The sequence below is a fragment of the Nyctereutes procyonoides genome, unplaced genomic scaffold (assembly GCF_905146905.1).
Source record: "Nyctereutes procyonoides isolate TBG_1078 unplaced genomic scaffold, NYPRO_anot_genome, whole genome shotgun sequence".
In the NCBI taxonomy this organism is placed as follows: domain Eukaryota; kingdom Metazoa; phylum Chordata; class Mammalia; order Carnivora; family Canidae; genus Nyctereutes; species Nyctereutes procyonoides.
This window is the reverse complement of record NW_026575126.1, coordinates 77,258,199-77,273,529: the sequence shown is the minus strand read 5'-3', so window position 1 is coordinate 77,273,529 and position 15,331 is coordinate 77,258,199. Positions and strand designations below refer to the sequence as shown.

At 38.9% G+C, this 15,331-nt stretch overlaps 1 protein-coding gene across 1 annotated transcript in view; it reads left to right on the top strand.

Annotated features, from left to right (window-relative positions):
* Positions 1-14,011, top strand: part of TPST1 (tyrosylprotein sulfotransferase 1) — a 142,609-nt gene extending 128,598 nt beyond the window's left edge. The window contains exons 4-6 of the mRNA XM_055339260.1: positions 10,166-10,216; positions 13,268-13,314; positions 13,457-14,011. Coding sequence (XP_055195235.1) covers positions 10,166-10,216; positions 13,268-13,285 — 69 coding nt within the window. The 3' untranslated portion in view covers positions 13,286-13,314; positions 13,457-14,011. The remainder of the gene's footprint in view (positions 1-10,165; positions 10,217-13,267; positions 13,315-13,456) is intronic.
* The last annotated feature ends 1,320 nt before the right edge of the window (positions 14,012-15,331 follow it).

Here is a 15,331-nt window from a genome sequence, read left to right as displayed (position 1 = left end):
TGAAAATTTTAGCCTCTGGTGTGTACAGCTCCAACAAAAACTAAACACAGGCTCATTCCTAGCCAGATAAACATAAAACCTTACACTAAAGGTCCCATTTACTCAGTACATCATGTCCCCTTCTAACAAAAAAGCTACAAGATGTGCTAAAAGACAAAAAACAATTGGAAGAGACAATGGAAAGTATTCAAACTGGATTAATATATGCCAGAAATTTTGGAATTAGCACACTGGGAATTTAAAATAACCATGATGGATATGCTAAGGATTTTGATGGGAAAAGTGGGATAACATGCAAGAACACCTGGATAATGTAAGCATTGAGATGGAACTAAGAATCAAAAGGAAGTAATAGGGCAGTCCCAGTGGCACAGCGGTTTAGGCCGCTTGCAGCCTGGGATGTGATACTAGAGACACGGGATCAACATGTCAGGCTTCTTGTATGGAGCCTGCTTCTCCCTCTGCCTGTGTCTCTGCCTCTCTCTCTCTCTCTCTCTGTCTCTCTGTCTCTATGAATAAACAAAAAAATCTTAAAAAAAAAAAAAAAAAGAAATAATAGTGGGGCGCCTGGGCGTCTCAGGGGGTTAAACATCTGCCTTCAGCTCAGTTCATGATCCTGAGGTCCTGGGATTAAGCCCTGCATCAGTCTCCCTGCTCAGCAGGGAGTCTCCTCTCCCTCTGCCACTCCCCCTGCTTGTGCTCACACTCACACAGACACACTCTTTCTGTGTCAAATAAATAAAATCCTTATTTTGAAAAATGCTAAAAGTCAAAGTCACTGTAATGAAATGAAGTCTACTGATGGGCTCATCAGTAGACTGGACACAGCCCAGAAAAAAAATCAGTGAGCTTGCAAAACTGCAATTCGAAGAAAAAAATGAACAAAAGATAGAACAAATTACGAATTGTGCAGTATATTAAAAGGTGTGGGGTTATAAAAGGTGTAATATATATACATAATGAGAATGCCAGAAGGCAAAGAAAGAAAGAAACAAACAAACAAAAAACATTTAAAGTAGTAATGGCTGGGAATTTTCCAAAATTAATAACATATCCAGAAAACTCAGAAAACACCAAGCAGGATAAATGCCAAAAATTCTACCCCTATGCATTTTAAATGTTGAAAGAAAAAAAAATCCACCAATTTCAGCCCTGTAACCAGCAAAATTATTCTTCAAAACTAAAGAAGTGATACATTCTCAGATAAAATTGAAAGTCTTTATCACCAATGGCCTACCTTGTAAGAGTTCTTCAGACGGAAGAAAAATAATATAAGTCAGAATCTCAGATCTCTATAAAAGAAGAGAAGGAATAAATGAAGGTAAAGCAAAATCTTTAATTTTCTCATTAATTGACCTAGCAGATAACATTGTACTTAAAATAATAGCAATAAAATAGACAGTGATTATAACTTACAGATAAATGAAATGCATGACAGCAGTAAATTAAGTGATGGGAGGGACGAACTGGAGGTACTCTTATTACCCTGCACTACTTGTGAGGTAGTATAGTACCATTTGAAAGGAGACTTAGTTAGCTGTAAGTACATATTGCAAATCCTGGGACAACCATTGAAGACATTTTTAAAAAGAAGTATAATGACATGCTTAGAAGAGAAAATGGAATCATAAAATGCTGAATCAAAACTAGAGAAAGCAAAAAAGAGTAGAAGAAAACAAAGCACAAGGGCAACAAATAGAAAATAGTTACAAATATCATAGGTATGGGATCCCTGGGTGGCGCAGCGGTTTGGCGCCTGCCTGTGGCCCAGGGCGCAATCCTGGAGACCTGGGATCGAATCCCGCATCGGGCTCCCGGTGCATGGAGCCTGCTTCCCCCTCTGCCTGTGTCTCTGCCTCTCTTTCTCTCTCTGTGACTATCATTAAAAAAAAAAAAATCATAGGTATTAAGCTAGTTGTGTCGGTATCACATTAAATGCGAGTGATCTAAATACACCAACTAGAAGACAGACACTACCAGAGTGCATTAGAACACAAAACCCAACTGTATGCTATCTACAAGTTACTACACACGTGATATTGTGATATAAGAACTATATATTCAGTCCCTAGTTCCTGGCACAGAGCTCTTAAAGCCCTTATCATTTCTAAGTGATAAGGGTGTGAGGAACATCTTTTGTTATTCACAGTAAGCCCCTTTCAAGCATACCTGAGTTTATATTAATGAGTTATTTTGTGAGCCCCTGACTAGCTTCAGGATGGGAACTGGTTGCCAGAGGAATGAACCATGTGCTTGGAGATTTGGAATTTCCAGTCCTACCCTCTCTAGATCCAGGGAGGAAAGGGGCTGGCTGCCAACTGAGTTGATCAACCACTGGCCAATGATTTAATTGATTGTGCCTAAATAATGGAAATTCCATAAAATTCTAAAGAGAAATGAAGGACTTTAGACAGCTACCAGGTTGGTGAACACATGCATATGCGTGGGAGAGTGGTATACCCCATACTCCACAGAGACGGAAGCTCCTGTACTTAAGACCCTTTCAGACTTCATCGTACACACCTCTTCATCTCACTGTTTGTTTGTACCCTTTATAGTAAGCCAGTAGTCATAAATGAAGTGTTTCTCTGAGTTCTGTGAACTATTGGAGCAAATTATTGAAACTGAGGAGGTGACTGTGGGAATCACTATACAGGAGGCCTGGACTCGCACGCACATGGCTTCTAAAGTGGAGGGAGTCTTGTGGGACTGAGCCCTTTACCTGTGGAGATCTGTGCTAACTCTTGGAAGTTAGTGTTAGAATTTCTTGGTGTAAGGAAAACCTGCATATTTGATAGCAGAAGGGCTGTGCATAGAGAAAATAGTATTCTTTTAACAGGAGATTTTAGATATAAAGACATAGCTTAAAAGCAAAGGGATGAATAAAGATATACCATGATAACTAATAAAAGAAAATTGGAGGACCTTTCAGACGAAGTAAAAGACGCTGTTAAGGGAAGAAAGAGACGAGCCACAGACTGGGAAAAACAATCTTTGCAAAACACATATCTGATAAAGGACTGGCATACAAAATATACAGATTCCTAAAATTCAAAATTTAGAAGCGATTCAGTTAAAAAGCAAAAGATCTGAACAGACGAGGATGTAGAGCAATAGGAACTCTCATACATTGCTTTGCAGGAATGCAAAATGGTACAGCCACTTGCAACATAGCTTGGCAGTTTCTCATAAAACTAAACCTATTCTTAGCATATGATCCAGCAATCAGATTCCTTGGTATTATCCAGATAAGTTGAAAGCTTATAGTCACACAAAATCTGTGCACAATGTTTCTAGCAACTTTATTCATAATTGCAAAACTTGTAAGCAACCAAGACCGCCTTCAGTAGGTGAGTGGATAAACTGCCAAATATCCAGACAACAGAACATTACTCAGTGATTAAAATAAATGAGTTATCAAGCCACAAAAGCACATGGAGGAACCTTAAATGCATATTACCAAGTGAAAGAGGTCAATTTGAAAAGGCCACAGTACTGTATGATTTCAACTCTATGACATTGTGTAAAAGGCAAAACTAGAGATAGTAAAAAGATTGGGGGAAAATAGGGAGGGATAAATAAGTGGAACACCAGATTTTTATGATAATGGAACTATTCTGTATTTATTGTAATAGTGAATACATGTCATTGTGCATTCATTAAAACCCATAGAAAGTACAACATAAAGAGTGAAGCCTAGTGCAAACTAAAGACTTTAATTAATAACAGTCTATCACTGCTAGTTCATTGATTATAACAAATGTAATGCAAGATTTTAATAGGGGGAATGGTAGAAGAGGGAGAGGATATATATGGAGATTGTGCTTTCTGCTCAGTTTTTCTGTAAACCTAAAACTGTTCTAAAAACTAGAGTCTACTAATTAAAAAAATATATGAGGCTATTAACTCCAGCTAAAATAACAACGAATAAGTTGTGTAAAAATAATGTAAATATGTAATGTTTCTATTATAATAATGGGAACTTACAGAATGTGACTTAAGCAGAAATTATGTAATTTTTGAGAGCGTAGAAGAAGTGTTGCAGACCTAATATCCTCCTCTCTCATAATAGAAAGTCTGTGTAACAGCAATGAACATCCATACTCCTGTCTGAAGGTGTTTCCTTCCCTTGGGTACCCAAGTCCATCTTCCTCCGTATCCTACATCATCAGATTTTGCTCTCCAGCCAGATCTTTCCCATCAACAAACAAATACAAATAACACCCTTAGTTCTTTGATCTTAACATGCACACATGCACATCCATACTTCTTAATTCCAGTTGCCCTGATACTGCCATTCATTTCCTTGCTTCCCTTTATGTCAACACTGAAATTTTCTGTACTCTCTGTCTCCAATTCCTCTCCATTCTCTATCTTACATCCACTTCATTCAGAATTTTACAGCTACCATTCTTTTTAATTTGCTATTGTCAAATTGACGGTGACCTTCTGACCTTCGTGTTGCTGTATTGAGTGGTCAATTATCATCTTAGCTCCCAGCCTCTTAATACTATTGGTTACCACCTCCTTGATAGGTTTCTTTCACTTGGTTTTAAGGAACACCACTTTCTCAATTTTCCTTCTGTGTCACTGGTAGCTTCTTTTCTGTCTTTGCTGTTTCTTCCTCTACTCCCTGATCTCTTAATGTTAAAATGCCCCAATATCTCAGTCTTAAGTCCTCTGCTGTCCTGTCTCTACCCTGAGCCCTGGGTTATCTTATCAGGTGTCAGAGCTTTAAATAGCATCTGTTAGTTTATGATTCTCAAATTTGTATATCCCAACGCAGACTTCTATGAATTCCAGATTTGTATTTCCAATTGGTGATTTGACATTGTCATTTATTGTCTAATAGATACCGCAAGCTTAACATATACAAAACTGAACTATTGATCTTCCCCCTGAAAATATGCGGTAGCCAGAACATTTCCCAACTCAGTTAATAGCAACTCCATATTTCCACTTGGCAGTTGCTTAGGCCAGAAACCTTGGAATTATCTGGACTCCCCTTTCTCTGCTCTCTCACACCCCACATCCAGTTTGTGTAATTAGATGTAATTGGAAAAATAAAGATCCACAAACTTAGCACTTCTCACCACCTCCTTGCTATTCACTCTCGTCTGGATTACTGCTGTAACCTCCCTACTTCTAACTTGGCCCTCTACAATGTAAACAGAGCAATCCGGATGATCCTTTTAAAATGCAGGTGCACCTCTTCCCCCAAGCAGCCTGAGGTGACTTCCGAAAATGGTTCACTACTCTCTGGACCCAGAAAACCCTACAAAATCAAGCAAATCGAGAGGTTCAGATCTTCGTGTTCACTTTAAGAACACACATGAAACTGCCCAGGCCATCAAGGGTATGCATATCCAAAAAAGCCACCAGATATCTGAAAGATGGCACTTTGCAGAAGCAGTGTATGCCATTCTGCCGCTACAATGGAAGAGTTGGTAGGGGTGCACAGGCCAAACAGTGGGGCTAGACATAGAGTCAGTGGCACAAGAAGAGTGCTGAATTTTTACTGCACATGCTTAAAAATGCAGAGAGTAATGCTGAACTTAAGGGTTTAGATGTAGATTCTCTGGTCATTGAGCACATCCAGGTTAACAAAGCTCCCAAGATGCGACGGAGAATTTACAGGGCTCATGGCTGGATTAACCGGTACATGAGCTCTTCCTGCCACGTCAAGATGATTCTTACTGAAAAAGAGCAGATTGTTCCTAAACCGGAAGAGGAGGGCAGCCCGGGTGGCTCAGCAGTTTAGTGCCACCTTCAGCCCAGGGCGTGATCCTGGAGACCTGGGATCAAGTCCCATGTCAGGCTCCCTGCATGGAGCCTGCTTCTCCCTCTGCCTGTGACTCTACCTCTCTCTCTCTCCCTCTCTCTCTCTCTCCCTCCCTCTCTCTGTCTCTCATGAATAAATAAATCTAAAAATCTTAAAAAAAAAAAAAAAAAAAAAAGAAGGGCAGCCCAGGTGGCTCAGTGGTCTAGCACCGCCTTCAGCCCAGGGCCTGATCCTGGAGACCCAGGTTCGAGTCCATGTTGGGCTCCCTGTGGGGAGCCTGCTTCTCCCTCTGCCTCTGTCTCTCTGTGTCTTTCATGAATAAATAAAATCTTTTTAAAAATAAATAAATAAACCAGAAGAGAAGGTTGCACAGAAGAAAAAGTATCCCAGAAGAAACTGAAGAAACAAAAACTTATGGCCCGGGAGTAAATTCTGCATAGAATAAATGTAAATAAAAATTAAAAATAAATGCAGGTGCAATCATGGTACCTTTTTGCTCTCTATTTTATGACATTGGACAAAATACTGAATTTCTCTGTGCCCTAGTTGTTTCATCTGTAAAATAGGAATAAATAATAGCTCCCTTCAGAGATTGTGGGATTCGGTGAGATAAAATAGAGGAAGCATGCACTTACCACCAACCTGAGATGATACTGTTTACCCACTGTTCTTATTATTTTTATTTCCCAATACACCCTCCAAATCAGGAGCCTACTTTTGTCTCCTCATCATGCCTTGAGGGCTTGAGGTGAAAGGGTTCTGTAGGAATGTTTGGATTCTGAGTGCCTAGCGCACTGCTGTCAAGCACAATCCTCAATCCGTTAGTATCAGAGAATAGCATGTCCAGAAAAACTATTCATCTAACCAAAGGAAATTCCATTCCTAACTTTGCTATTTTTATAAGCAATGTAGTGCTTGGCATCTTGCACTAAATAGGAATTGCTTCGTCACTAAAAGTGTTCTTTTTGTCAGTGCCATAGTTTCTATCCTTTGAAGCATTTGTGCCCTAAAGAATAATGAAAGGAGACAACTTCCCACTTACTTTTTGATCAAGCCTTTTATCTGATGTCTTATCCTGACCACTTTTTGGTTTTTTATTAAACTTGCGACATCATATAATTAGGGATGTTTTCGCCCCTTCACGTAAGCCTTACCTCTCTGGAATTGTCGGTTCCTGGAAGACACTTACAGTGTTTTCCTGTTTCCACTCATGTTTTCTGTCATGCCTTGCTGGTTTTTACAGTGAACTGAGAAGAGGGAATATTTAACCATAAGATTTGCTAATGGTAATAAAATACAGGACAGTGCTGGGTGGGGCCTTCTGGGCCTCACTCTGCCACTAACTAGCTATGTAACCCCCTGGGCTTTCACTGAACCTTCTGCTTCAATTCTAGCAGAAGAGGGTAGCTGAAAGAGAGGAGAGTCAATTTCTGAGTCAGAGGATATGAGGAATATAAGAAAAATTGCTTGGGGACCAAACCACTAACTGGAAAAGGGACTAGGGCAAAGCAGCCTTGTTCTGGTTCAGTAGTGCTGCCAGGGCACGGGATCCTAACTAAACCTGGGTAACGTATGCCCCCAGGGGATTTGAAGGTAAGGCTTGAGACATAGTTCCATGAATAGAGGGAGAAGAAGGAAAGACACTTGAGAATTTGGTAGGAAAGAAAGAAAGAGAGAGAGAAAGAAAGGAAGGAAGGAGAAAGAAGGAAAGAAAAAGAAAGAAAGAAAGAAAGAAAGAAAGAAAGAAAGAAAGAAAGAAAGAAAGAAAGAAAGAAAGAAAGATATCCTATTGGCTTGAGCCCCTGTGCAAGATATAGTGTCTGCTTGCAGACAGGCATAGTAGAAGTCAGAATTAACATGATACACAGCTCTAGGGGCTTAGATACTTCTACATCAGAAACCTGGAAGAGTAATACAATGCTATATGTCAGTAAAATAGGGATGGGAAGGGCACAATGCTGGAAGCTGGAACCGTCTATGGGCTACCCTACTGTGTTAGGGTAGAACAAAGAGGATTCTTACACGCAGATTCTCCAGGGAGCAGCTAGGCCAGACCCCCATGCCCTGGGATTATTTGAAGGTGTGAAAGAGTTGGCAGTAGAGTTTGAAACAGCTTTAATTTAGGCTTCTTAAGGACTATAAAGAATGGAGCAAAAAAAAAAAAAAAAAGAATGGAGCAGGTTTTAGAAATTGCAGAGAAAGAGATGTGCAAAAAGTACATTCATCCTCTGAGTTTCAGAGGGAATGCTGCTACTTTTAGAAATGGATCAGTCATATTACAACCAAGTAAGAATCCTTTAGGTCTGTGGGCTTTAGGATTCACCGTTTAGATTCATTTTTGCTTGGAGGGATTACTCTGTGACTCTCTTCCCAGTAGCCAGCCATATGTAGTTTCTTACCATACTTTCTCAAGTTTAGCAATTATCAAACTTTGGTTAATGGAGACCTTCTTTACTCTTGATTGGAATGAAAAGTTCCCAGGTTTTTGCTGTTGCACTGTGGAAACAAACATCTTTGTACTTAAAGAGTGTGTGTGTTTGTGTGTGTTAGCAGTAAATTTTTAGCATTAAGTTACTGGCTTAATTTGTTCAGTTTTGTTCTTGAAATATACAGAAAAATTACACAAATCATAGCTCTATAAATGAAACAAAATGAACACACCTTCATAATTGCTACCCATATCAAGACAGAAAATTCCCAGCACCCTGAAAGCCTCCTTCATCTCTCTCCTCCCTAGAGTAAACAGTATCCTGATTTCCAACAACATGAAGTTGTTTTGCCTTTTCACAAACGTTAAAATATTTTATTTTTTAAAAATATTTATTTATTCATGAGAGACACACACACAGAGAGAAAGAGGCAGAGACACCGGCAGAGGGAGAAGCAGGCTCCATGCAGGGAGCTCGACGTGGGACTCAATCCCAGGTCTCCAGGATCACACCCTGGGCTGAAGGTGGCGCTAAACTGCTGAGCCACCTGGGCTGCCCTAAAATATTTTAAATGGAGACACCTATATCATTTTTAGGGGTCCGGCTTTTATCCTTCTCTTCATTATGTGTTGGGATTCATCTATGTTATTGCCATAGCAGTAGTTCGTTTTTCTTAATTGCTACTCAGTATCATTATATACGATATTTGTTTTTTCCTTCTAATTGCATTGCTTTCAACGCCATCTTTGTTATAAACCAAGTATCTGAATACAAGGATCTGTTTCTGATTGTTCATTCTGTTTCAGTCATATATTTGTCTATACTTGTACCAAAGCCTTACTGTCTTCACTCCAAGTTCATTATTATCTTAATTATTTTGTATATATAAGAACATATAACATATTAGTATATATTATAACAATTATAATTGTATGTATGTGTGTATATATTATGTAGCTCTATAATTGGCTTAATTATAGCTGTATAATAATGTCTTAATATCTAGTAGAGTAAGTCCCCCACTTTTTTTTCCCACACTTTGTTCTTTTTAAGATTACTTTGATTATTCTTGGCCCTATGCATTTCCATAGAACTTTTTCAGTCAGCTTGAACTTACTCCACTCCCTCCACCCAATAAAGTGTGCTAGAGTTTTGATTGGAATTCCTTTGTTGAGTAGAATGAACATCTTTACTATATTGACTCTTTCAATCCCTGGAAGTGGTATGCCTCTCTATTTATTTGGTCTTTAGTTTCTCTCAATAATGTTTTATATTTTTCTGTGTAAAGATCTTACATATCTTTTATTAGATTTATTCTTAGGTATCTGGTGGGGGGTTTTTTAGATGTTATAAATGGTATTGCTTTTTAAAGTTATTTCCTTACTATTGCTGGTATTAGAAACATAATTTTATATATTGAAAAGTAAGTTTTTAATTATAAGATTTTGTGAGGTTAAAAGTATGTATCATTTTAAGAATCATCTAAAATTCAAATTGTTATGGGAATATTGGGGATATTAAGAAAAGTAAATTTGGAGTAAATCTAAGATTTGTGAAGATGGAGATTTCAAAAGGCTATTAGGAGTACCTGTTCCTAAATTGTGTGAATTCTCTGTTGGTTGCTTGAGATAGATGGCCTAGGGCTCGCTTTCTCTCTCAGCTAAAATGATTGGAGCTTGGAACTTTAGTATGCTTTTTTTTTCTTCTTCAGGTACTCTGGGCCCTCTCCCAGCCAGCCCACATTAGGAACACTCAGGCAAATGTAGGACAGGTGGGACCAGAGTGAATGGGAATTTCAGTCCTTCAGCACTAGCTTTTATTGAACTGATAGGCTACCCTCCCACCCTAAAACTCACCGAGAATGAATCCATTCACCATCAGGCATTGCAGGCATCCTGAAATGATGATGACAGTACCTGTTTCCTTAAACTCACACTTGACTTTGTTTTTCCAGGTCTATAAAGGAGAATTTCAGCTCCCTGAATTTCTTAAGGAAAAACCTCAGGTACTGTGTCTGCTTTCTCTTCTTAATGTGATAGATGGGCTCTTGTGTCAGGATGATCTTTTTATTTATTTTTATTTTTATTTTTATTTTTATTTTTATTTTTTTTTGGATGATCTTTTTAAAGAGTGCTGTACTGGTGGCAGAAAGATTGGTCTCTGGTAATTGTTGGTTTTAACAGTCTTAATTTCAGAGAGCTCAGTGTCAGTGTCTTCCAAAATTAGGGAACTGCTCTATTAATAACTAAAATCCAGTTGCTTGAGGTGACTTATAAGCCATAGAATATTCCATGTATAAGGAGCCTGCCTTGGTGAATCTGCTCAGCCTTCCAATATCCCTTGAAATAAAACTTTCAGCCACCCTTTGTTCTTGTCATATATACATCCATGGCCTCCTAACTTGTCTTATTTGGAGCCTAGAAGACTTGTGAATACATTGTATTTACCGCCATTGGCCCTGAGCTGCAAAGCCCCCAAGTTGGGAAAGGACAGTGAGAGTTTGAAAATGAATAACGTTTACATTTTAAAAGATTTGTTAAAACAGATCCAGAGTTATCCTTGTAATGTCACGCCCATACTTACTTGGGTTTCAGTATTGTTTCTTGAGTTGAAGAGAAACAGGCAGTGTTACAGCTGACACTGTGTGCCTAAACTAGCCCAGAGTGTCCTGCATCTGAGAATCCTCTGCCATGCCTACCTGGTAGTGGGGAAAGATTGGTAACTCCTACTGGAACCTCGCAGAAGACTGCCCTTTCTAGCCCAGGCTGCCATCAGTAGTTGGCTTGTAAATAGGAAATGAAGACCCAGCATGGACGTCGGCTTCTAAAATCATTGCGGATATGGATTGGTGAGGGAGACAGACCTCATAGACTCTGTGAAGTTGTGTAGCCTGAAGCAAGCCTGGAATAAATGGACAGGGCTATCTGAGAGAAGTTGCTTCTCACACCAAGGTTCAAGGCTCTGTCTTCTCAAATCCTTGTCCCATAACAGTCGTAAGCCTTTAATAGTTGATATGTATTATTTGAGAATTTCAAACTACTTTCAAGGCATATTCTCATTTGCCTATATTTAATTTTAATCTTCCCATTCATTCATTTCGTTCAACAAATGTTTACTGAATTTCTGTTATGGGTGAGAAGTTGGAATAAGTCCTCAAGAGTCAGAGAAAAAAAGATCTTCTCAAGGAACTTCTGATCTCCCCAAAAGACTGATCAACTTTGGCAGACAAGGGGGCACTGAGCCCTGAGCCTGGTCTAGGCGTGATGCCCCAGAAACCAGGATGGATTAATGAATAACCCATCAGTCACTTGTAGGCTGTGGCCACAAAATAATCTGAGAGTCAAGTCTTGAAGGAATGTCAAATCCAAAGACTATTCTATATAGTAAGTTTGAAAGAATCAAGAAAGGGAATTTGGGACTAATTTAAAGGGATACCTCTGCTTCAAAGCATACACAAAAATCATTTCCAGGCAGATTACAGACCTAAATGTGAAAGGTAAAATAATAAAGTTTTTAGGAGATAATAAAGGAGAATAATTTCATAACCTTAAGAAGGAAGGATTTTTTAAACAGATTATAAAAAACACTAATCATTAATTTTTAAATGGGTAATTTAGGGCAGCCTGGGTGACTCAGTGGTTTAGCACTGCCTTCAGCCCAGGGCGCGATCCTGGAGACCCGGGATCAAGTCCCACGTCGGGCTCCCTGCATGGAGCCTACTTCTCCCTCTGCCTGTGTCTCTGCCTCTCTCTCTGTCTGTCTCTCATGAATAAATAAATAATCTTTTAAAAAAATAAATAAAGTGGGTAACTTGGACACCATTAAAATTGATAACATTTACGTTTTTAAAGTTTTTTTTGTTTTTAAAGATTTGATTTATTTATTCGTGAGAGACACACAGAGAGAGGTAGAGACATAGGAGAGGGAGAAGCAGGCTCCCTCTGCGGGGGAGCCTGATGCAGGACTCAATCCCAGGACCTCAGGATCACAACCTCAGCCAAAGGCAGAGGCTCAACAACTGAGCCACCCAGGCGCCCTGATGATATTTACTTATTAGAAAGCATCATAAAGAGAGTAAAAAAGTATACCTTAAGTGGGTTAAAATAATTTGAAACAAAGTATTCATTTGTAGAATATAGGGGATTCCTACAAATCAGTTATTTTATAAAAATGCACAAAACACTAAGAAGGCATTTCAGGCCTAGTAAGTAACTCTGGTTTATTTAATGCATCACACACACATATACTTAGAAAAGGGCTGTAAAAGACCTTGATTTAACTTATAATAAATGATAAAATTGAAGCCCACAGAACCCTTGCATTTGGTATTTAGGTAAAGTGGCTCACAGAACTCAGCAAAACTTACAATTACAGTTTTATTACAAAGGATACAAATCAGAATGAGCCAAATGAAGAGTGATGTAGGACAAGGACTGAGAGGGTCTCAAAAACAGAGCAATGCCCATTCCCCGTGGAATTAGGGTACTTCTTCCAACCAGCAGCATAGCATATCGGTGTATTCACCAACCAAGAAGCTCCACTGAACTTAAGCATCCATAGTTTTTATTGGGATCTAATTACATAGACATGACTGATTGAATCATTGGCCATATGAGTGAATTCAATCCCAGTCAGCATCTTCTACCCAGAGTTGAGCTGGCTCAGAGTCCCAATTCTCTAATCACAGGTTTGGTCTTTCCGTGACCAGCCCCCATCCTGAGTTATCTCATCTCTTAGCACAAACTCAAATATAATCCAAGGAGCTCCTGAATAATGAAGGCATTCCCATTACCTGGGAAAATCCAAGAATTTAGGGTCTCCCTACCACAAACTAGAGACAAAGGCCAGTTAGATTCTTTATTATATAGTAGTTAGCAGATTGAGTTCATTAGAAAATGAATAGAAAATAGAATGTGTGGTCAGAGCCTGCAGGCTACCCCTGATTATTTCAATGGTAGTAGTTACTCTCCATCCTAACTTCAAGGGCTTTAAAACATAATTTGCAAAAAATAAAAATAAAAAATAAGAATAAAACATCTTTTGCTTCCTTTGACAGACTGAGGAAGTGGAGTAGCAGAGCCAGAAACCTCTTACATACATGAGGTGAGAGTTGGGGGGACATTCCTTGGTCTTTGGGTTTCCCTGCTTAAGCTCTCTTAGAGGGCAGTGTGGCTGGAGGCAGTATGGTGCAAGGGAAAATAGAGTGACTCCACACCTATAACCATATTCTATTTGTTTGCCCTAGGGAAGACTGCTGCCTTTCAACAGAAGGGAAATTTCTAGTACTAGCTGTTCCCTGATGAGATCAGTCAAGCATATGTACCATGGCCCACATCACCTGTTCACTTGCCATTCTCCTGCCATTGAGAAGGTGGGATGTCAGGATACATTTGGGCCTCCCTGCGTGATCTGCTTCCTGAGTACAGTGCTCTTGATACTAATTACACACACAGGCCTGTGGATAAGAAGCCCAGAGGGAGCGTGTGCTTTCTGTTAAAACTGCTCTGGTCCTCATTTTTTCTTACCAGATTCCAAACTTTTGTTTCAAGGGGAGGGCTTTAAAATGGGATTCTATAAGCAAAATTGGGCAGTTTCATCTTGGAATAGGTTGTCTACATGTTCTAATGTTTTGTAGAACACTTCCTGTTTAAATGTATTGATGTGGATAATAAAGATCTTAATTATTTAAATAATTCATTGTATTGTTTTTGAGAAGTTGGGGAATTACCGTATACATTTACAACTTAATGACTTTTGTATTTTATTTTTAAAAATAAAAGCTTTAAATGTGTGAAGTGTTCTGGCGGTGTACATGTTTTCATTACTGTGATCTCAGAGAAGCAGTAAGACTTTATCCAATGGTGATTGATAAACCAAAGTTTCTTCAGTTGGCTGTATTGTAGATATTCCCTTCTATGCATCATAATTTTTAATTAAGTTTTTTATTTTAATTCCAGTATAGTTAACATAACAGTGTTGTATTAGTTTCAAGTGTACAATATCGTGATTCAAAACTCCCATACAATGCTCAGTTCTCATCACCTTAATCCCCATCACCTAGTTCACCCCTCCTCCCACCACGTCCCCCCTGGTAGCCATCAGTTTGTTCTCTATAGTTAAGAGTCTGTTTCTTAGTTTGTCTTTTTTTATCCCCCTCATTTGTTTGTTTCTTAAATTCCACCTATGAGTGAAATCATGGAAATCATTTGTCTTTCTCTAACTTATTTCACTTAGCATGATACTCTCTAGCTCCATCCATGTTGTTGGAAATGGCAAAAAGATCATTCTTTTTTATGGCTGAGTAATATTCCTCTGTGTGTGTGTGTGTGTGTGTGTGTGTGCCACATCTTCCTTATCCATTCATCAGTTGATAGACAGCTGGACTGTTTCCATAATTTGGCTTTTGTAAATAATGCTTCAATAAACATAGGGTGCATGTATCCCTTTGAATTAGTGTATTTGTATTTTGGGGGTAAATACCCAGTAGTGCAATCACTGGAGTAGTTCTATTTTTAACTTTTTTGAGGAACTTCCATACTCTTACACAGTGGCTGCACCAGTTTGCATTCTCACCAACAATATATGAGGATTCCTTTCTCTCCACATCCTCCCCAACACTTGTCATTTCTTGTGGTTTTTTTTGTTTTGTTTTGTTTTTTTAACTTTTGTAATAATTTTATGACAGTATCTTCTGATGTAATCTCAATGACAAGTTCACAAAGCTCAGCTGATATATAGACCAGCATACACATTACTCACTTGGGGAAGGTCTATAACCTGAAAGTTCTCTAGTTGCACTAGAGAGAAATCATACTTTTGGGCACTTCCATGATTTGGGGTAATAAAAGAGGACTTATGTTCCCTCTGCCTCTGTCCGATTCCTTTGACCTGAGCTAATTCAGAAAAAAACCCAGCTGAATCCCTTCCTCTTATATCTCGATCACAGTCCACTCCACATAAACCTCCCATCGTATGTCTTTTTCAAATTTGTAACTTCAAAGAGATGCTTTTAATCTTCACGATATCAATTAGATGGTGTCTGAAAGCTGTCTGCTGGCAGAATTTATTTTTGCTCAGAAAGGTTGGTCTTCTCTTCCAATAAGACCTTCAGCTGATTGGG